Genomic DNA, 22243 nt, shown 5'->3' with positions numbered 1-22243 from the left:
CACAGTCAAGAAGAACAGCATGGCCTCAATTTGTGCAACTAATGGCAAATGCAGTTCACTGGTGGGATACATTTACAACACCTACAGATGCCCCACTGAGAAAAAGAATTCATTCTTATAGTACAGATATGCTGATGTGTATGAGGATGAGAAGATCTTAGGCACTAATGCATGTTCGATGTTTTTGTCTATCTTTATCTGTGGGATGGGATTGAGACTGATTAATGCAACCCTTCCAAATATGAATGCTTCCCAACGACCCACTTCCACAAAGATTCGTGCACATGGCGTGCAAATGACAGCAGCATTGGTATTGCTGGAATCGATACATATATGCTTTCTGTCTCTTAGGAGGCTAAACTTCAAGCCTATCCACTTACTCCTCAGATAATGTATCTGACAGAAACCAGTCAGAAGCCTGTCACCAGGCATTTGAACGCAGCAGGATCAGGTCTGACGGAGGATTTTGGCCCAAAACATTGATTTTCCTGTTCCTTGGATACTTGTCTGACCTGCTGTGCTTTTCTAGTTTCACATCTATTGACCCAGGATCAGGTCTTTATCCATCTCATGGCCGAGAACAAGTAGGTATAATATTTAAAGGTAAAACAAAAGAGTATTTTCTTCCTCTGAAACCCAGAAACCAGATATTTAACTTTGTCCTCTCACTTTAGAGGCACCAAAGTACATCAGATTAGCTCCTAGAAGGGAAATCTTGTGTAACCTCACAAGAGGAAACACTACAGTAAAACACTGAGAAACAGTTAGTCTGGTGGCCAAGGAGGGTGGAAGTGCAGCTTGACCTTGCTGAGTTGGTACTTTCCCCTCAATTGACCTTGCAACAGAAATATTAATCTGGGGTACAGGTGGTTCTTTATACATGTTCAACCATGTCCCAGCAACTGTTGCTGAGGGATGACTGGGTTCAGAGATCTAACACTGTTCCCCTGCAATCCTGTATTTGGAGTAAACATGCATTCAATTGTGGGCCTTATATAAGGTCAGAAGTGAAGGAATATTGTAATTACTCCTGGAAGGAACAAATTAACATCTCCCATGTGCCCCGTTACCTGTTATTTTGAGGCTTAGTTGTCTTCGGTTTGATAAGGCCTTCTCCACCCTAAAGCCAGCACTGTGCTACGAGAGTTTATTGGCTGGTTGACAGGCCATCTGCTTCTAATTCTGAAACAGCTCCAATCCTTATATCTGGGATAGAGTCACCAGCATTGAAAAGTGACAGGCAGAAATAATGCCTTGCCACACAAGAAAGGGTGTGTGTAATTTGGAGTCCTCTAAGTGCGTATAACTCATAAGTGCTAGAATATTAAATCTGGATTCACTTTATCCCAGTAGATCAAAGCTTGAATAGACATGGTAATTGAAGTAACATAGAGAATAGTGCAGCTGTTAGACAAAAAGGATATCTCAGGCACTCAGCTATGAGAACACTTTTATCTATGAGAGCCTGGTGTACTATTTGGCTGTTATAAAGGTGTTTCAGTGGATTATCTTTATGGTAGTGAGCTGTCTCCTCTTCTTTAGGAGTCATCAAAACACCTTCTCTTTCTGTTCTGAGGTAAAGCTTCTTCAAATGAAGTGCAGTGTGTAGCAATGATGAGCTTAGGTACCGCTGTCATAGAAACAAAGAAGATGGGAGCATGAGGAGACCATTTGGCCCTTCAAGTCTGTTCTGCCAGTCATCATGATCATGGCTGATCATCCAACTCAATAGCCTAATCCTGCTTTCTCTCCATAACCTTTTATCCTGTTTGCCCCAAGTGCTACATTTGGCCGCCTCTTCAATACATTCAATGTTTTGGCATTAACTATTTCCTGTGGTAATGAATTCCACAGGCTCACCACTCTTCGGGTGAAGAAATATCTCCTCAACTCTGTCCAGAACCAGACTGTGACCCCTGGTTCTGGACACTCCCACCATCAGGAATATCCTCTTTGCATCTGTCGTACAATATCTTATTTCATCTGTTGCATTGTTTCAGATATCCACAGTTTCAAATATCAATTTATATTACTGTGGCTCTCTAATGTTCAAAGCTAAGGCAGAAGTTATTTTTCAATTCTCATTTTTACTTCAAGTGATACAAGGGGTAGTGGACACACTTATCAAGCAGCACTTGCTCAGTAAAAGCCAGCTAGCTGATATAAAACAAAGAACTGTGGAAGCTGGAAATCTCTGATGCTCAGTTTCACAAGGGCCACTTGGCTCCTAACCTCATTACAGCTGTGGCTCAAACATAGACAGCAGAGTTGAGTGCAAGGGCTGGAGTAAGAATGACTGTTCTTAACATCAAGACAGCTTTTGATCAAGTGTGGCATCAAGGAACGCTGTCAAAACTGCAGCTAGTGAGATACTGGGGGAACACTTTCCACTGGTTTGAGTCATAATTAGCACAAATGAAGTCGGGGTTGATCATGACAATCCAGGATATCACTGCAGGATTTCCTCAGTGTAGTGTCCGAGACCCAACCATGTTTAGCTCCTTTATCAATGACTTCCTTCCAACATAAGGTCAGAAGAACAGAGTGTTAATTGATAGCTTTTCGCTTTATTCATTTGCAGGAAGAGGGCGTTGCTGGCTAAACATGATTCATTGGCCATCTCTAATTACCCAGAGGGCAGTTAAGAGTCAGCCACCTTGTTGTGGGTCTGGAGTCACATGTAGTCCAGAGCAAGTAAGAATTGCAGTTTCCTTCCCTAAAGGACATTAGTGAACCTGATGGGTTTTCCAACAATCGACAATGGATTCATGGTCATCATCAGATTCTTAATTCTAGATATTTATAGAATTCAAATTCCAGACCACTTTTGGAATGCTGTGTGCAATTCTGGTCTCCTTCCTATCAGTAAGATGTTGTGAAACTTGAAAGGGTTCAGAATCAATTTACAAGGATGTTGCCAGGGTTGGATGATTTGAGCTCTGTAGAGAGGCTGAATAGGCTGGGGCTGTTTTCCCATACTGTCAAAGGCTGAGGGGGGACCTCATAGAGGTTTATAAAATCATGAGGAGCACAGATAGGATAAATAGAAAAAGGCTTATCGCAGGGGTGGGGGGAGTCCAGAACTAGAAGGCAAAGGTTTAGGGTGAGAGGGGAAAGATATAAAAGAGACCTAAGGGGCAACTTTTTCACACAGAGGGTGGTACACGTATGGAATGAGCTGCCAGAGGAAATGGTGGAGGCTGGTACAACTGCAACATTTAAAAGGCATCTGGATGGGTATATGAATAGGAAGGGTTTAGCGGGATATGGGCCAAGTGCTGGCAAATAGGACTAGATTAGGTTGGGATATCTGGTCAGCATGGACAAGTTGGACCAAAGGGTCTGCATTCGTGCTGTACATCTCCATGACTCTATCTGCTGTGACAGGATTTGAACCCCACTCCCCAGAACGTTATTTTGGTATCTGGATTACAACGTTGTACAGTAAGCATTATTCATGACTGTTCAGACACGAAGCAGTCCATATCCATATGTAATAAAACCTGGACAACACAAGTAACACTAGTATCACACAAGTGCCAGGCAATGACCAACACTATCAAGAGAGAGTCTATTATTCTCCCTCTCACATTCAATAGCATTATCATCACTGAAATTTTCCAATTTCAACATCCCGGGCATTACCCTGATCAGAAACTGAATTGGATTCACCTAAATACTGTGGCTACAAGAACATATCAGGGGCTACAAACTCACCTCTTGACTTCCCAAAGCCTGACAACCCATCCAGATACTTTTTAAATGTTGCAATTGTAAGCACAAGTCAGGATGCAAAATTCTTCTCTTGCCTGGATGAACACAGCACTAACAACACAAAATGCTTGACACCTTCCAGGACAAAGAAGCCCGCTTGTTTGGCACCCCAGCTAAAATCTTCAATATCCACTCCATTCCCTACCAATGCACAGTAGCAGCAGTGTGTACCATCTAAAATTTGCCCTGCAGAAATTTACCAAGGTTCCTTCAAAGGCCTCTTCTAAATCTGTATCCTCTATCACTTAGACGGACTAGGACAACAGGTACATGGGATCACCACCATCTGCTTGCAAGATCCTTTACAAGTCACTCAACATCCTGACTTAGAACTACAACACCATTCCTTCATTGTTGCTTCGTAAGAGTCCTGTAACTCCATTCTTAAAAGCATTGAAGTTTACGTACTCCACATGAACTGCAGTAGTTCAAGAAGGTGGCTCACGGCTCATGGATAATGAGCAAAAGGCAATAAATTTTGGCCGAGCCAGCAATGCACACATCCAATTGAAGAATAAAACAAAAGACAGACACCACAAATTTTCTGAGAATAAAGAAATCTTGATTGATGCCTCAGTAGTGAGATTCACTGGTACAGCAGAACCCTATGCAGTGCATTTATAATAAGACTTTGAGAGTTGAGACCTGTATGTCTACAGGGATATCATTAATGAAGTCACCAACTCTAGGGAATCTGGCAGTGTGGAAGAACTGCAGTATCTTGTCAAATGGGTGACAGTTTTCCATTGCAAACATCACGTTCAGATTGATGAATAATGCCTCACTAATCTGTCTGATGTTTCTGTGCATTGAAGCAATACTGTAAATTTCTTCTGTACTTTATTCAGAGGTGATCAGATCTGTGGTTCATCCTAGTGGGTAACTGCACCCTCATTTTCCATTAAAAAGGCATCAGATAAAGTATCATTTCTGACCTTCTGTCACTTGGCAATTGTAGACAGTCAGTCGATTTAGCACTTAAGAGTAGAATACAATAATTACCCTTTAATAACTTAGACAGGGAATGGGAAATTTTATACACAGAAAAAGGGATACTCTGCCACCTGCTGGTTTTTACCTCACACAACAAGAATATCCATGCATTTTGTTTGCAAGTAATCTGAAAATGTTTCATCCTGCCTCAAATGTTAAACATGCTTCCAAATGATAATTTTATACATCCAAATCTGTTAAAAAAAACTGAACTAGTTGAAATTGGGTTCCATGGTATAGATGAACTGAATAAAAAAAAGGACTGGAAACATGCAGATTGGGCAGATTGTGATCTAACAGACTGTTCACTCTGGTTTAGTGTGAGTTCTACAATTTTATACAGTGCAGGTCCATTTAACGTATTCTTACAATCAGACCTCCAGCAATTTAAAGGTTAACAATCCAACATAAATGTGGGCATTTTTGCCTGGCTTTTTGTGGTGCAGAGTTCATGCAAATTGGAGGAGTTAATCCAAATGTCTGTTAAACTAGACAGTGGTGCTAGATCCTAAAAGGAAGTCAAAGGAGCCTGTCAGGTGACCTATTTCAGTAAAGGGGGCTATGGACAGTCAGGTGACTTCTTTTAAGTTTCTATACATAATGACAGACATGTCTGAATAAATTCCTGGAAAGTTATTTAAAATGGCCTTACCAGATAGTGATTATTTATTCAATTAATAAATGCAAATCCCCGAAGGCAAGTATCAGCCTCCTCATTTGCAACGTTTAAGGTGGTTTAGTCCACCGCTTAGTCTGTGTAGGGCACTGTCCTCAGTAACAATGTAGTATTGGTTATACCTTTCCACAAGTGCACAGGGTTTGTACGATCATGTTGGCTCTTACACTTCTGAACTATAGTGAATACAAACCTTGCCTTTCCAACCTTTCCTCAAGACAATATGCCAAATTCCAGCAAATACCATCATAAACCTCTGCTGAACTAGCATTTTCTTTAAATAAGATAACCAACATTGTGCATGGTATTCCAGGTGAGGCCTCTTCAATGCCTTTCATGGTTGCAGACTAATCTTTCACAATTCATGCACTATAAAGTTCAGCAAAATCTCTCCATTTAGATAAAATGCTTTTTAAATCTTCCTGCCAAAATTAACCGTTTTGCAACTTTTCTATTCCATTTATCAGATCTTTGCCCACTCACTTAACTATCTCTATCTCTTTATAATCTCCTTATGTCCTCTTCACAAGTAAATACCTTTGTATCATCAGCAAATTTAGCAACCGTACCTTCAGTTCCTTCACTGAGTATTTATAGAAATTGTAAATAATTGATGTCTCGGGACTGATCATTGCCACTTCTTTAAATCTTTCCAACCAGAAAATGAAAAAGTTTCCTGTTAGCTGGCTAATCTTCTATCTATCTCAATATATAACCCCAACACCAAGCGCTCTTATTTTCTGCAATAAGCTTTGCATTGCTAACTTACTAAATTATTTCTGGAAATCTAGGTAAAATATATTCACGTTTCCCATATGTGAATGATGACAACTGATTTCCTCCACTCCAAGTATTCCAAGTTTTTCTCTCGATCTGAGGATACATCTTTAACACTGGTATCAGAAATGTAACACAGCCGAGCTGGAAGTTTTTGTTGCAAACGTTTCGTCCCCTGGCTTGGCGACATCATCAGTGCTTGGGAGCCTCCTGCAAAGCGCTTCTTTGATGTTTCCTCCGGTGTTTATAGTGGTCTGTCCCTGCCGCTTCCGGTTGTCAGTTTCAGCTGTCCGCTGTAGTGGTTGGTATATTGGGTCCAGGTCGATGTGTTTGTTGATGGAGTTTGTGGATGAATGCCATGCCTCTAGGAATTCCCTGGCTGTTCTCTGTCTGGCTTGCCCTATGATAGTAGTGTTGTCCCAGTCGAATTCATGTTGCTTGTTGTCTGCGTGTGTGGCTACTAAGGATAGCTGGTCGTGTTGTTTCGTGGTTAGTTGATGTTCATGTATGCGGATTGTTAGCTGTCTTCCTGTTTGTCCTATATAGTGTTTTGTGCAGTCCTTGCATGGTATTTTGTACACTACATTAGTTTTGCTCATGTTGGGTATCGGGTCCTTCGTTCTGGTGAGTTGTTGTCTGAGCGTGGCTGTTGGTTTATGTGCCGTTATGAGTCCTAGGGGTCGCAGTAGTCTGGCAGTCAGTTCCGAGATGCTCCTGATGTATGATAGTGTGGCTAGTCCTTTTGGTTGTGGTATGTCCTCGTTCCGTGGTCTTTCTCTTAGGCATCTGTTGATGAAGTTGCGCGGGTATCCGTTTTTGGTGAATACCTTGTATAGGTGTTCCTCTTCTTCTTTTTGCAGTTCTGGTGTACTGCAGTGTGTTGTGGCCCTTTTGAATAGTGTCCTGATGCAGCTTCGTTTGTGTGTGTTGGGGTGGTTACTTTCATAGTTTAGGACTTGGTCTGTGTGTGTGGCTTTCCTGTATACACTTGTAGTCTATATACACATAGACAAAGAAGAAACCATGATATCATTCGACGTGACGGCACTGTTCACTTCGATTGACAAAACCCTAGCCAGAGAAACAATAGCCAACCTACTGGACATACAGAACAGAAAACAGGACGCTGAACCTATCAACAAAGACGGCATACTTAAACTACTGGACTTGTGCCTCACAACACACTTCACATTCAACAACCAGATATACGAACAAATCAACGGAACACCCATGGGATCACCAATCTCGGGACTCATAGCAGAGGCAGTTATGCAAAGGTTAGAATAAACAGTCCTACCACAAATTCAACCCAAACTCTGGGTCAGATATGTCAATGACACGTTTGTAATCATTAAAACACGGAAATAGAAAAAACACACCGGATCATCAACGCCACACTCACAGAAATCCGATTCACGAGAGAAGAAGAAAAGGATAGCCAACTCCCATTCCTAGACGTGATGGTACAGAGAACACCGAACGGAGAATTCACTACAAGGGTATACAGGAAAGCCACACACACAGACCAAGTCCTAAACTATGAAAGTAACCACCCCAACACACACAAACGAAGCTGCATCAGGACACTATTCAAAAGGGCCACAACACACTGCAGTACACCAGAACTGCAAAAAGAAGAAGAGGAACACCTATACAAGGTATTCGCAAAAAACGGATACCCGCGCAACTTCATCAACAGATGCCTAAGAAAAAGACCACGGAACGAGGACATACCACAACCAAAAGGACTAGCCACACTACCATACATCAGGAGCATCTTGGAACTGACAGCCAGACTACTGAGACCCCTAGGACTCATAACGGCACACAAACCAACAGCCACGCTCAGACAACAACTCACCAGAACGAAGGACCCGATACCCAACATGAGCAAAACTAATGTAGTGTACAAAATACCATGCAAGGACTGCACAAAACACTATATAGGACAAACAGGAAGACAGCTAACAATCCGCATATATGAACATCAACTAGCCACGAAACGACACGACCAGCTATCCTTAGTAGCCACACACGCAGACAACAAGCAACATGAATTCAACTGGGACAACACTACTATCATAGGGCAAGCCAGACAGAGAACAGCCAGGGAATTCCTAGAGGCATGGCATTCATCCACAAACTCCATCAACAAACACATCGACCTGGACCCAATATACCAACCACTACAGCGGACAGCTGAAACTGACAACTGGAAGCGGCAGGGACAGACCACTATAAACACCGGAGGAAACATCAAAGAAGCGCTTCGCAAGAGGTTCCGAAGCACTGATGATGTCGCCTAGCCAGGGGACGAAACATTTGCAACAAAAACTTCCAGCTCGGCGAACAGAACCACAATAATAACATCCTTCATAAAGCAAGGTGATCAAACCTGAATACAATACCCCAAATGTGGCCTCACCAACATTCTGTGTAACTACAACATAACTTCTCAACTTCTATACTCAATGCCCTGACTGATGAATGCCAATGTGCCAAAAGCCTTCTTAACTGCCCTTTCTACTTGTGACTCCACTTTCAGAGAACTGTGAATCTGAACTCCAAGATCCCTCTATTCCACTACACTTCTTAAGGTCCTACATTCACCATGAAACTCCTACCTTGATTTGACTTTCCAAAATGCAAAACCTCACACTTATCTATCTTAAAATCTATTTGCCATTTCTTGGCCCACTACCCCAGCTGATCAAGGTCCTGCTTCAATTTCTGATAACCTTCTTCACTGTCCACAATACCACCTATTTTAGTGTCATCTGCAAACTTAATAATCATGCCTTGTACTTTCTCACCCAAATCATTGGTACAGATAACAAACAGCAATGGGCCCAGCACCAACCCCTGAGCCACCATACTAGTCACAGGCCTCCAGTCCAACAAGCATCCTTCCACTATTACCTTCTGCTTCCTACCATCATGTCAATTTTGTTTCCAATTTGCCAGCTCACCCCAGATTCCATGTGATCTAACCTTCCAGAGTAGCCTACCACGTGGAACCTTATCCAAGGCCTTACTGAAATCCATCCAGACTATGTCTACTGCTTTGCAACCTTCCTGGTCACTTCATCAAAGAACTTTAACAAAGTTGTGAGTCATGATCTTTCACTCACAACGCCATGTTGACTACTCCTAATGAAACCATGTCTTTCCAATTGCATGTATATCTTACCTCTCAGAATTATCTCAAGTAACTTATCCACCATAGATGTGAAGCTTACTGGTCTATACTTCCCAGGTTTTTCTTTGCAGACCTTCTTGAATAATGGCACAACATTTGCTGCCCTCCAGTCTTCCGGGACCTCACCTGTGGCTAACAATGATGCAAAAATATCAGCCCATAATTTCTTGTCTTGTCTCTTGCAGTGTTCATGGATATATCTGGTCAGGACTAGGAGATTTATCCACCTTCATACACTCTAAAACATCCAACACCTCCTCTACTGTGATATGGACTGTCCCCAAGATATCACCACTAACTCCCCAAGTTCCCAAGTCTTCATATCTTTCTCCATGGTCAACACAGAGGAGAAATATTCATTGAGGACCGCACCCATCTCCTGCCATTCTACATATACATCCTACACCAGAGAGATGTCATTTAGGCTATTATGGTGGGTCAGCTCACTTGACTGCAGTGTGGTGCTTCATAATGTTAAAAGCACAGATCTAATCCTCATATTGGCTAAGGTACTTCTTGGGATCCAATTCTGCAACTTGCTTTGTTATGAAATCATGTCATCAATGAGCTGTGATGAGCAGCCCTTACACAGTAAGGATTTATCATAAAGAGAGAACATGTGTACTGATACCGAGGAAGTTCCACATTGCTGGAGATGCTTGGATAAGAAATTAAAATGAGTGCCATTTGACCTGTTCCATGTTTTGCTAATATTGAACTTCAGAAGAAAAGATTGTTGTGTTATTACCATTTGGGCTAAAGATTAGTAGTGGATTAGTTATATTGCTAGTAATGCAAAATAATGGATTATTGATTCACAGACATGAGCTCAAATCTCATTACAGAATTTGAGTTATTTCAATATCATAGAGTCATACAGCACATAAACAGACCCTTCGGTCCAAGCAGTCTATGCCGAACATAATCCCAAACTAAACTAGTCTCACCTGCCTGTTCCTGACGCAAATCCTTCCAAATATTTCTTATTCATGTACTTATCTTTTATGTGTCTTTTAAACATTGCAACTGTACATGCATCTACCACTTCCTCTGGAAGTTCATTCCACATATGAACCACTGTTTAAAAAAATTGAGCCCATGTCTTTTTGAAATCTTTTTTTCCTCATCTTAAAAATATACTCATCTTGAAATCCCTCACCCTAAAGAAAAGACACCTGCCATTCACCTTATCTATACCCCACATGCAATTCAAATAAATCAGAAATTAAGAAGCTAGTATCAGGAAAGATGACAATGAAACTCAGCCTATTGCAAAAAGTCATCTGGCTCACTTCAGTCTTTTAGGTAAGGAAATCTGTTGTCCTTATCACGTCTAGCCTACATATAACTCCAGACCCACAGCAAAGTGGTTAATTCCTAACTGCAATCAGATTTGGTCAAACAAGTCACTCAGTTGAATGCAATTAGGTCAATAAATGATATCTTGATAGTGACTTCTAATCCTGTGAATGAATACAAAAGAAATTGCTGTTTGTGGGACGTTGCAAATCAGCTGCCACAATTTCTATAGGGCAATAATTACCATACCGTAAGAACATGAAATATAATGATCAGGTTATTTCTCAGAAATCAGACACTAGGATGGTTACTGTTTTCTTTTTACAGGATTTTAATACAGGTATACTTTGTTTAATATCCTACCCGGAATCTTGCATTATGCACCCGACCCATTGGTCTTCACATTTGCAATCACCTGCAAGAAAAAAAGACTACTTATATTTTAATATATATGTAACATAGCTCTAATCATTTCAAAGACTGACATGAAGAATGATATTCTATATTAAAAATCTCTTTTTGTTCAAATAGGCAGCATGCCTTTTTTACAGTTTAACATCAATTTACAGATACCCTGGACAATACAAAAAGCTCAGTTATAAATGAATCTCCATCATTTGTTTCACAATTCTGTTAAGAAAACAGGTTAATAAATTAGAGTGGATTCTTAATCATTTAATATACTTATCTTCATCTTTGATGACACTACAGAACCTTATTTACTTTGCAGCCACCAAACAAGTTAGAACAAAGAACAAACATTTCAAATTGTAATCAACGCTGAAACTCTTAATTTATATCCACACAATAGAATCAAACTTTGGAAATGCATAACATTAGTCTAAAAGTCGATCCCTTCCTTCTATTGATCATACTGTACTTTCTACCTTTAATGAAACAGTCATTAATAACCTCCATGACAATCCTATGTGACTCTTTTCAGCATTGTTTCTCTGTCATTTCCTTTATATTCACATATGGCTTGAATGTGGCTACTGGAGATGATATTAAAACATGTTTATTTCAGAATGTGATATGAATACTATACACACAGGAATGGGGATTTTAAGCTTTCAATGTTAATGCAGCCTCATTTACTGCTAGATTAATGCAATCCTACACGTGTCAATGAATATTGAATAATGTTAAATAAGGAGTTAATGATTTGCATTATAAGTCGAATACACTATAGACTGTAGTCTTCAGCAATAGGTATTGGAGTCTGCCTTTCAGAGCTGGTAAAAGAGATTCATTTTGGATGTCAGCGCCCTTTACATCTTTCAGTTTTTTAATGATGACTTTAACCTGTTGTCCTTATGATGTTTAAAATTTGTTTTTAAAGTGTATCTTCTGTCAAATTCTTCTGGAATTACATTAATATTCTTTTTTATTTCTTTGTACTGGCCTGACTAGGTGAAAATGTAAGCTGGAGTCATTAACTTCATAGCACTATTACCCAATGCTGAAGTTTGGGATACGGTAATGTTTTGTACAAATGAATAGTTTGGGACCTATCTACTTCCTGATTTAATTGAAGTGGGACTAGAGCTTTTAGCCTACTTACTCCTAGAAGACTGTTATGGACCAGACCAAACCCCTCAAAATATGTTTGGAAAGTAGCGTAGACCCTAACTTTTTCTTATTTTAAAGGTAGATGTAAAGTGCTGTGTTTCAGATACAATGCCTCTGGTCAAACTACTCTCGTTAAGCAAAACACAATTTAGTTAAATACTACAATTAAAATACAAACAAAAGAAAGAGGAATTTAGAATAACTTAACTTTTGGAAAACAACCAAATAATAGATACAATACTAATTAACTGTTAACAATATAGTAATATCTCATAAACATGCCCCTTGGCAAAATGGCAAATTCAAACACAGGTTCTCATTTGTAGTTCTCCAAACCAGTAGGGGAAAAAAAAAATCAAGAAAAGATTCAGAGAGAATAGCATCCAGGAGACATTCACTGAAGGTCCAACTTTTCTGAGACCCAAAGGCTTCTGCTCAAAACTAAACCTAAAAGCTAAAAAAAACACTAGAAAGCTTGGTTTGTCAGAGCTGGCCACACCCCAATGTTCCAACTTTAAAACACCCCAAGGCCTCTCAAATTGTTTACTTTGTAACAGACAACTGGATACCTCTACCATACAATCTCTCTTGACAAAATAACCTCTTAAAGTGACAGCATTGTCACAAGATGGACTAGTCCCTTAAATATTATAGTGAGTTTGGCAGTATCACAGTTAACCTACCTTGCAAATTTAACACTGAGTGGTCTGGTAAAAATGACTGCCCTTTAATGCACTGTCAGTGGAGCAAGAGAAGCAGGAATGCTTTTTCCACACCTACCAATCTTACATTCCCCCTTCCATCAGACAAAATCAGATGGAACAGCTCACCCAATTCCATGCGCACCCCTAGTGTCGCACTATCTCCATATTCCCACAACTACACCAACAGGTTTCTGACTTTGAACTACCTGCCCAGCAGGAAGCTAACTCCTTCAATCAAGCTGGCATCCTGGCATGGGTCCTGTACACAAATTGGAGGGAAACCCACTTGCAACCAGTCCATGTCAACACTGGGTCACTGTTTTAAGTGATTTCCTGTATGAAGTTCATAAGCCACAATAATCCATTACTGTAACAATATGTTACAGATTCATATATTTTGTACCAGAATTATTTTATACCTGTGGAGAATTACCATCTAACATATTGATACTATGCACCAGTGTTAAAGGTTTATATAATTTTATTTGCACATAATAGAATTTAACTCTAAGATATTATAACACATTTCCAATTTAACACCACTGACAACACTTCAAAAGGACTTTACTGGCTGTAACGCATTTGAAAATGACCTGAGATCATGAAAGACATGATATAAATGTGAGTATTTCTTTCTTTAAAAGTAATATGGATAATTTTATGAAAATTACAGTTCCATTTGCAAGTCTTACCTGCTGGGAAATTATTTTGGGAATTCAAGCAAATGTTCCTCACAATCTGCCTATTAATAGTCTGTGTGGATTGATACTTTCCATGTCTAAATTACCAATACTTCAATATCAGTTACCACCATGGGAGCACCCCAGATTCCAGATTTACCTCAGTACGGAAGGTTCTGTGTTAGGAGCACACAATTACAATGTCATTCTCTGTAATTTGATTCTGAAATAGATTTAGCAGTTCAAAATGTGAGCTCATCAGCAGAAGAAGAATTGTATTTGACCTCAATCTGTAACCTGGCACATCCCTTTTTCTAACACTGTGCTGAGTGATCAACCCAATGAGACTGGAGACAGCTATTTTTCACGTGATTATGTATGGACATGACTGGAACTCGAATAATGAATGGTGTACATGACTGGAAACATGTAATGCTAATCAGAAGGAAAAGCTCCACCTGACAAAAATAAACAGCCATGGATATAAGGAAGTAAGGCACAGCATAAAATTAAAAGAAATGGCTTTTAAAACATAAACAACAGTACAGATCTCACAGAATGGGACAAATGCAAAGACTAATAAAGGCCAACAAAGTGGTTTACAGGAGCAACCAAAAAGGATTATGACAGGAAACTTGCAAAGGTCATAAAAGACTTTAAGAAGAGATTTTATAGTTACATAAAGGGAAAGTGATAAGAATACTATTTGCTCACTGAAGGCTGAGAGCAGGGATATTGTTCATGACCATGGGAAAATGGCAGGCATACTGAACGATTATTTTCAGTATTCATAGAAGTGCCGATGAAATTAATAGAGAATTGGACTGTGTCTAAACAAAATTAGTTTAAGTAAATCATCAATCATGGGGAAATTATTGGAAGTGAAGGGTGCCAGACCCCCAGGATCTGAGAGTTTCTATCTATAGGTGGTAAAGGAGGTAGGAAAGCACATTTTTGATGCCCTAAACGTAATATTTCAGAGTTCCCTGGACTTATGAGTTGTAACTCTACATTGGAAATTTCCGCATGTTACTCCACTCTTTAAAAAGAGTGACTAAGGGAAACAAAGACACCGTTAGCTAAGATGGAAGCCCACAGAATTGATAGTACGTTACTGACATGGATAGGAAATTGTTTGAGTGGCACAAAACTCAGTTGGAATAATGGATAAATACTCCAATTGGCAGGATGAGACTAATGGTGTCCCGCAGGAGTCTGTTTGGGGGCCTCGATTATTTACAATTTTCATTCATAACTTGGATAAGGGCATATAAAGTCAAATATCGAAACTTGCTGACATGTCTGGGGGGCATTGTAGACAGTGTAGATGACAGCATAAAATTACAACAAGATATTAATAAATGAGGTGAATGGGCAAAGCTGTGACAAATGAATTTTAATATAATCAAGTATGAGGCTTTTCATTTCAGACTGAAAAGGGATAGATCAGGGTTTTTTTTTTAGAGAGCACAAAGTTAAATATTGGGGGTTTGAGTGCATAGCTCTTTAAAATGTCACAGACAGGTGCAGAGAGTAGTCAAAAAGGCTAATGGAATGCTGGCCTTCATATCTAAAGGGCTGGAGTTTAAGGTTGAAAATGTTATGTAGCAGTTATGCAAAACCCTAGTTAGACCCCACTGAGAGTACTGTGAGCAGATCTGGGCACCACACTTTAGAAGGATGTTTCAATCCTGGAATGAATTCAATGCAAGTTTACAAAGCTGATATCTGGACTTCAGGGGTTAAGGTGGAGGTGAGGTTAGACAAATTAGGCCTCTAATATCGAGAGTTTAGAAGGTTAAAGGCTGATCTAACCGAGGTGTTCAGAGAAAGACAGAGAAGATAAGGATAAACTATTTCATTTGTTAAAGACCCTAGAATCAAGGGGCATTGTATAAGAATTAGGGCCAGGCCATTCAGGAGAGATATTAGAAAACACTTCTACATGCAAAGAGTAATGGAGATTTGGAACTCTCTTCCTCAAATGGCAGTCAGTGCTAATTCAACTGTTAAATTTAAGTCTGAGATAGGCAAACATTTTTAAGCATGTGTCAGAGATGTGGATCCAAGGCAAGCATATGGAGTTAGGCCACAGATCAGCCGTGGTCTTATTGAATGATGAAGCAGGGTGGTGGGGCTGAATGGCCTTCTCCTGTCCCTATCTTCCCAGTTGTATATAAAAATGGGTTTCTTGTATTCAGAAGTTCTGTTCTAGCTACTCTAGGATAGATTCTCCCTGCAAATGTCTGAAGGAATAATTGTAAAACTGAACTCAAGACAACCATTACAAAAAGAATACTCATCACTTTCCTGGCAAAGTGTAACACCTCAGAAGCTGAACAAGCTAAAGCAGTTTGGCAGACTGGCACACACCCTCCAGCATTAAATCTACATAGTTCCAATATGTACCATCTAAAAGACGGACTGCAGCAAATCATAAAAGCTCTTTCAGCAACACCTTCCAAACTTTTGAGGTCTACTACCTAAAAGGACAAGGGTAGCAGATGTATGTGAACACCACCACCTGAAAGTTTCCCTCCAAGCCACACATCATCCTGTTTTGGAAATATATTGCCGTGTAAAGACCATATAATTTCATTTTCTGCATTTTTACTTGTGGACTGAAATCGAAAAAGGACTGTTTTAAAACCGAACGATTGTGGAAGGAATAAACGCATTTTTAAAAAATTACTAAAATTCACTTTTTGTGTGGTTTATCCTGCTACTTTGTTCAAGCAGTTGGAGAGAAGGGAGTTGTGGCAACTGCACCAGGGGTGAGTATACAGAGTGAGATCTGACGAGCAACAAGTAGCTAATTGGTTTGTGCAATTCTGACCATGGATGCATCAGCCTAATATTAACTCTCTGAATGATGCCTTGGCAGTTGACAGCTTGTGGGTGTGAACCATACATTGGCCAGCTTCAGACTATTGGACGGGAAGGTGCATCTCTCTCTCTCTCTCTCTCTCTCTCTCTGTCTCCCTCTATTCAATCTCTGCCTCTCTCTATGCAATAAAAATACCTGAAGCCTGAAGAAAGCCACCAGTTGCTGTAAGTTGTTGCCTTTCAACAGTAACTAAGAGACTTTACTATTAATATACCAATTGGCCTATGTCTCCTGTAAAGAAGTTTAAAAAAACCTGGAGAAAGTGGTCAAAGTACAGAAAATCTTGACAGGCAAAATGACCACCTCAGCAATGCCTGTGGACTGTTTCTGGTGAACTCTGGCTCCTACCCTTATTTTCCCTCATCAGTAAAACTGATGTTTTTTGTTTGTTTGTCTGTGTTTGTATTTTTGTGTTGGGTTATAAAAGGGACTTAGAGTTTTAACTGATAAAACCATACGTTGGTAGTACATAGCTGTTTACTTGTGATCAGAATTCACTTCTTTGTAATAAATATCCGTGCTTGTTTACTGAAGGACCTGGTCAGTGGTTTCTGTAAATTTGATTCCAAAAGAAGGGCGAATCAGGGACTTTACAAAATATGCTCAACACGTTTCCTAATGAAATGAGAAAGCAAAAAAATAAACAATAGCAAACGGTTTATAAATAAATAAAAGGGACAGCATTAAATCAGAGAAGAAAAGCAGACAGAAAGACACTTGAATGGCCTGCAATGTTCAAGAAGGTGGCTTATCACCTCCTTCTGAGGGGCAATCAAACCAGAGATCTTCACATCCCAGAAATGAATAAAGGAAACATTCACTTGGTGACCACAGCATTTCTCTACATTATGTCCATATTATTCTTGCATTTAGCAATCAATAAAATGTCTGCTGGGGAAACACTGGTGCATTATAATTGTATACCTTACTGCGCTCGGCTCTTGAATAAAAGATGACAATTTCCTACACAGTGCTTCACGCTCTGCTCATAAACTTACAGCTTGATTCTTTGTTTTGCATACAGAATTAGTTTTTGTTTTACAGTATTTCACTTGTCTCTCATTTGGTAGTCTCAATTAATTAGGAGAAAGTGAGGTCTGCAGATGCTGGAGATCAGAGCTGGAAATGTGTTGCTGGAAAAGCATGGCAGGTCAGGCAGCATCCAGGGAACAGGAGAATCGACGTTTCGGGCATAAGCCCTTCCTGAAGAAGGGCTTATGCCCGAAACGTCGATTCTCCTGTTCCCTGGATGCTGCCTGACCTGCTGTGCTTTTCCAGCAACACATTTCCAGTCTCAATTAATTATTCAATTATACATGAGGCCACATGGCTCCTTTTGTTCATTCTTTTATAATGATTCCCGAGTACTGATTGGTATGGATTTATATTTGGCTATCACTGTTACCATAGTTGTTTTACATAAATACAGAAGAAGCAAAAGCAAACATTAAACATGTATTTAACTGTGAAATTATGATCTACAGCTTAATAATTCCTAATACCAACTCTTTCTCATGATACCTTACTGTGTAAGCTCAACCATTATAACACCTGTCTTTTACCTTGGACTTTTCCAATTCCCGAACCTAAACAATCTACTCGAGTAAAACTGTAGTTTACCTGTATGTCCTTCAACTTTGTTTAGTCTACTCACTATTTCAATTCAACCTCCATTACATTGGGGATGCTAAACACAGATTGGGTGAGCACATTGCAGAATACTTCCTTCTGAACCACAAATATAACTCTGAGCTTCTTAACCAAATAACTAGAGGAAAGAGGAGGAACAGGAGCAGGACGTTCAGCTCCTCCAGCCTGCTCAGTCATTCAATAGGATCAAAGCTGATCAACATTCTTCACTTCCACTTTCCTGCCCTTTCCCTTTCTGATCAAGGATCTATCTATCTCAACCTTAAACATACACAAGGACTTTATGACAAGGAGTTCTAAAGACTCATAATCCTCCGAGCAAAGAAATTCCTCCTCACCTCAGTCTTAAACTGATGCCACTTTATTGTGTCCTCTGGTCCTAAACCAATGATAGGAAACATCCTCTCAACACTTACCCTGTCAGGAATCCTATATGTTTCAATGAGACCACCTCTCATTCTTCTAAACTCCAGTAAAAATAGTTTCACCTGTTTGAGTTAATTCCTACCTACTGCAATCATCTGCCAACCTGCAAAAGAATGCCTTATCCCCACCCACTGTTTCCTGCCCAATAGCCAATTCTCTATCCGTGTTCATATAGAACTTCCAACATCGAGGTTCTTCTCTTATGACAACTTCTTGTGTGGTACTTTGTCAAATGCCTTCTGGAAGTCCAAATACGACACATCTATTGGTTCCCCTCGATCTACTCTGCATCCCTGTCACAATGAGACGTAATGTAATCTTGAGGAACAGCCAGTACCTGCTTGTCTGTTTTAGAACTTCATTGACTTCACTGAACTCCCAGTTTCAGATCATAAACTCTGCTGCCTTTTCTTCAGGGAGGTGCTCTTCTGGAGCAATCCCATAATAGTTTCCTGTTAGCTTGCGGGATTGTTCCATTTGCCATTTGATCCACCTGATCATAGATCTTCTATTTTATTCAATGCCCACTGGAAAGGCAAATCAGGGCAGCATTTAGACATTCAACGGTAAGGTCCTGGGGACTGCTGCTGAACAAAGAGAACTTGGAGTACAGGTTCATAGTTTGTGTATGAAATGAGCTGCCAGAGTAAGTGGTAGAGACTGGGCCAAATAGAGTCATAGAGATGTACAGCACGGAAACAAACACTTCAATCTAACTCATCCAGATATCCTAACCTACTCTAGTTCCATTTGCCAGTACTCGGCCCTTATCTCTCTCTAACATTTCTATTCATATACCCATCCAGATGCCTTTTAAATGCTGTAATTGTACCAGCCTCTACCACTTCCTTTGGCAGCTCATTCCAGACATACAAAACCCTCTATGTGAAAAGTTACCCCTTAGGTCCCTTTTAAATTTTTCTCCGCTCACCCTTAACCTATGCCCTCTAGTTCTGGACTTACCCACCCCAGCAAAAATACCTTGTCTATTTACCGTATCCATGCCCCTCATGATTTTATAAACCTCTATAAGGTCAACACTCAGCCTCCGATGTTCCAGGGAAAACAGCCCCAGGTTATTCAGCGTCTGCCTATAGCTCAAACCCTCCAATCCTGGCCAATGGTCTGACTAATAAAAGAAGGCAGACCAAACACTTCTTCACTATTCTATCTACCAGTGACCTCACTTTCAAGGAACTAAGAACTTGCACTCCAAGGTCTCTTTGTTCAGCAAACTCGCCAGGAACTTACCAAAGTGCTGGCAAATGAGACTAGATTAATTTAGGATCTCTGGTCAGATGGACAAGTTGGATCGAAGGATCTGTTTCCATGCTGCACATCTGTATGACTCCATGATCTTGCCCTCCTACTTTACTGCAAAGCCCATATATCTCTGCCATCTCCAGTTTTGACCTTGATCAGAAATTGGAAGGAGGAAGGGATCAAATGGCTCCACCCTCATCCACCTCTGAAAGAAAATTCATGGAAACCAAGTCATCCATTAAAAGCCTGTCCTACAGGCATCCTCACTCGAGAGAAAGTCCCACCCTCAGGAGCTGTCAGCTAAGAGGGTCATCACCTACAGATGGAGGTGTCAGGCAAGTGATGCAGAAGAAAGCTTGAATGGTCTTATTTTGGCAGAAGCAGCTTGTTATCACGTTAAATTAGCTTTCAGGGTGACACGGTGGCTCAGTGGGTAGCAAAGCTGTCTCACAGCGCCAGCGACTCAGGTTCAATTCCACGCTCGGGTGATTGCGCAAACTCCATAAAGACATTCTCCCTGTGTCTGCGTGGGTTTCCTCTGGGTGCTCCGGTTTTCTTCCACAGTCCAAAGATGTGCAGGTTAGGTGGACTGACCATGCTAAATTGCCCATAGTAGAATGTGCAAGTTGGGTGGCCTAGCCATGGGAAATTCAGGGTTACAGGGAGAGGGTAGTTGGGTGGATCTGGGTGAGATGCTCTTTGGACGGCTGGTATGAACTTGATGGGCCAAGTAGTTTGCTTCCACACTAGGGATTCTCTGCTTCATTTGCTTACACATGGTTGGTGGGCTACACAATCCAGCGACTGATCCTCATGCCACTGATGGTATCTGACTGGCTGAGTATTTTCAGCAATTTCTGTTTTTATTTCTGATACCAGCATCAGTTAGGAAAATAGAGCAGTTAAGAAGTATGTGATAGCTATAGGGACAGTATGCATGTTATTGAGATTATGCTGAATTAAAGTACAATACTATGAGCACCACAATTGGTAACTAAGGTTTTGATATACCTGTACCGATGCAGTAGGGGTGACGTTAGTACTGTGCCATAGCGAATGCAGGCAACTAGAAAATAGTAGTCTATTTAATACTCTGTCCAATTTTTTTTTACACTACCTAAAATGAAAAATAACATTGGGTGAATGCAAAATAGAGTGTTGATTTACCATTACCCATTTGTACTATCACTGACAGCAGATTTAATCCATCTTTTGAACAGTTCTGGACTTTGTATCCAGTGATGTTATTGAGATTCTGAACAGAGGCTATCACAGTTAACCTAGGAACATCCAGACAATTACCATTTTCAATCAGAAAAAATCTACCCTTCGACCTTTGACACTGCTACGTCTGAATTCCAACCCCTTGAGCTTACCATCAACCTGAAGCTGACCTGGACCATCCTTGTATTAACTGGGCTGACAAGAGTAGGTCAGAGACAAGGAATTCAGCAGTGTCCAATTCACCACCCCTGCCCAATGCCTGTACACAATCTACTAAGGACAAGTCAGGAATGTGATTGGATATTTTCCTTGTGCCTGGATAAAAGCATCAAGAACACGCAAGAAGCTTGACAATATCTAGGTCAAAACAAATAAAAACAAATTGCAGATGGTGGAGAATTTAAATAAAACAAAATGCTATAAAAACTCAGTAGACTTGGTAGCACCTGCAAAGAGAGTAGGAGAGTTCATGTTTTGAGTCTAATAACACTTCTTTGGAACATCAAAGAACTAACCCTCTCCTCATAAACTGTCAGACCTGCTGAGTTTCTCCAGCACTTTCTGTGCTCATTCCAGGACAAAGTGAACAGCTTGTTTGGGACCCCAGCAACCACTGTCAACATTCACTCCCTGCACAAACCAACACAAAGAATGCCGGAGAAACTGAAATTTGGAAGAACTCATACTGGACTCAGAACCTTAACTCTGTTTCTCTCTCCACAGATGCTGCCAGACCTGCTGAGTTTCTCCAGCATTCCTTGTGCTTGTTCCAGATTTTCAGCATCTGTAGCATTTTGCCTGTAGTCACTCCTTTCACCACTGATGCACAATGGCAGCACTGCAGTTACTCACCAATACATCAGCTCACCACCATTTGCAAGTTGCCCTCCAAGCCACACGATATCCTGACTTGGAACAATATTACCATTCCTTCACTGTTGTGTTAAAATCCTGGAACCTCCCTCTCTACAGCACTGTGGGTGTTACAAGTAGGTAACTCATCAATATCTTCTCCAGGACAATAAAAGACCTGCAATAAATGCTGGCCTAGCCAGTGATGTCCACATCCTTTGGAAGACTGAAAAAGAAATAACACCTTCACACTTAGATCCTGCAAAG

At 40.4% G+C, this 22243-nt stretch overlaps 1 protein-coding gene across 7 annotated transcripts in view; it reads right to left on the bottom strand.

Annotated features, from left to right (window-relative positions):
• Positions 1-22243, bottom strand: part of adam22 (ADAM metallopeptidase domain 22) — a 390158-nt gene that overhangs the window by 124735 nt on the left and 243180 nt on the right. For all 7 annotated transcript variants that reach the window (XM_087987353.1, XM_043690348.2, XM_043690349.2 and 4 more), the window contains exon 14: positions 11082-11133. In XM_087987353.1, coding sequence (XP_087843479.1) covers positions 11082-11133 — 52 coding nt within the window. The remainder of the gene's footprint in view (positions 1-11081; positions 11134-22243) is intronic.

This window comes from Chiloscyllium plagiosum, unplaced genomic scaffold (assembly GCF_037043375.1).
Source record: "Chiloscyllium plagiosum isolate Xiang-an unplaced genomic scaffold, Cpla_swu_hap1 HiC_scaffold_5, whole genome shotgun sequence".
Lineage (NCBI taxonomy): Eukaryota > Metazoa > Chordata > Chondrichthyes > Orectolobiformes > Hemiscylliidae > Chiloscyllium > Chiloscyllium plagiosum.
The sequence above is the reverse complement of the archived record's forward strand: the minus strand, read 5'-3'. Positions and strand labels throughout refer to the sequence as shown.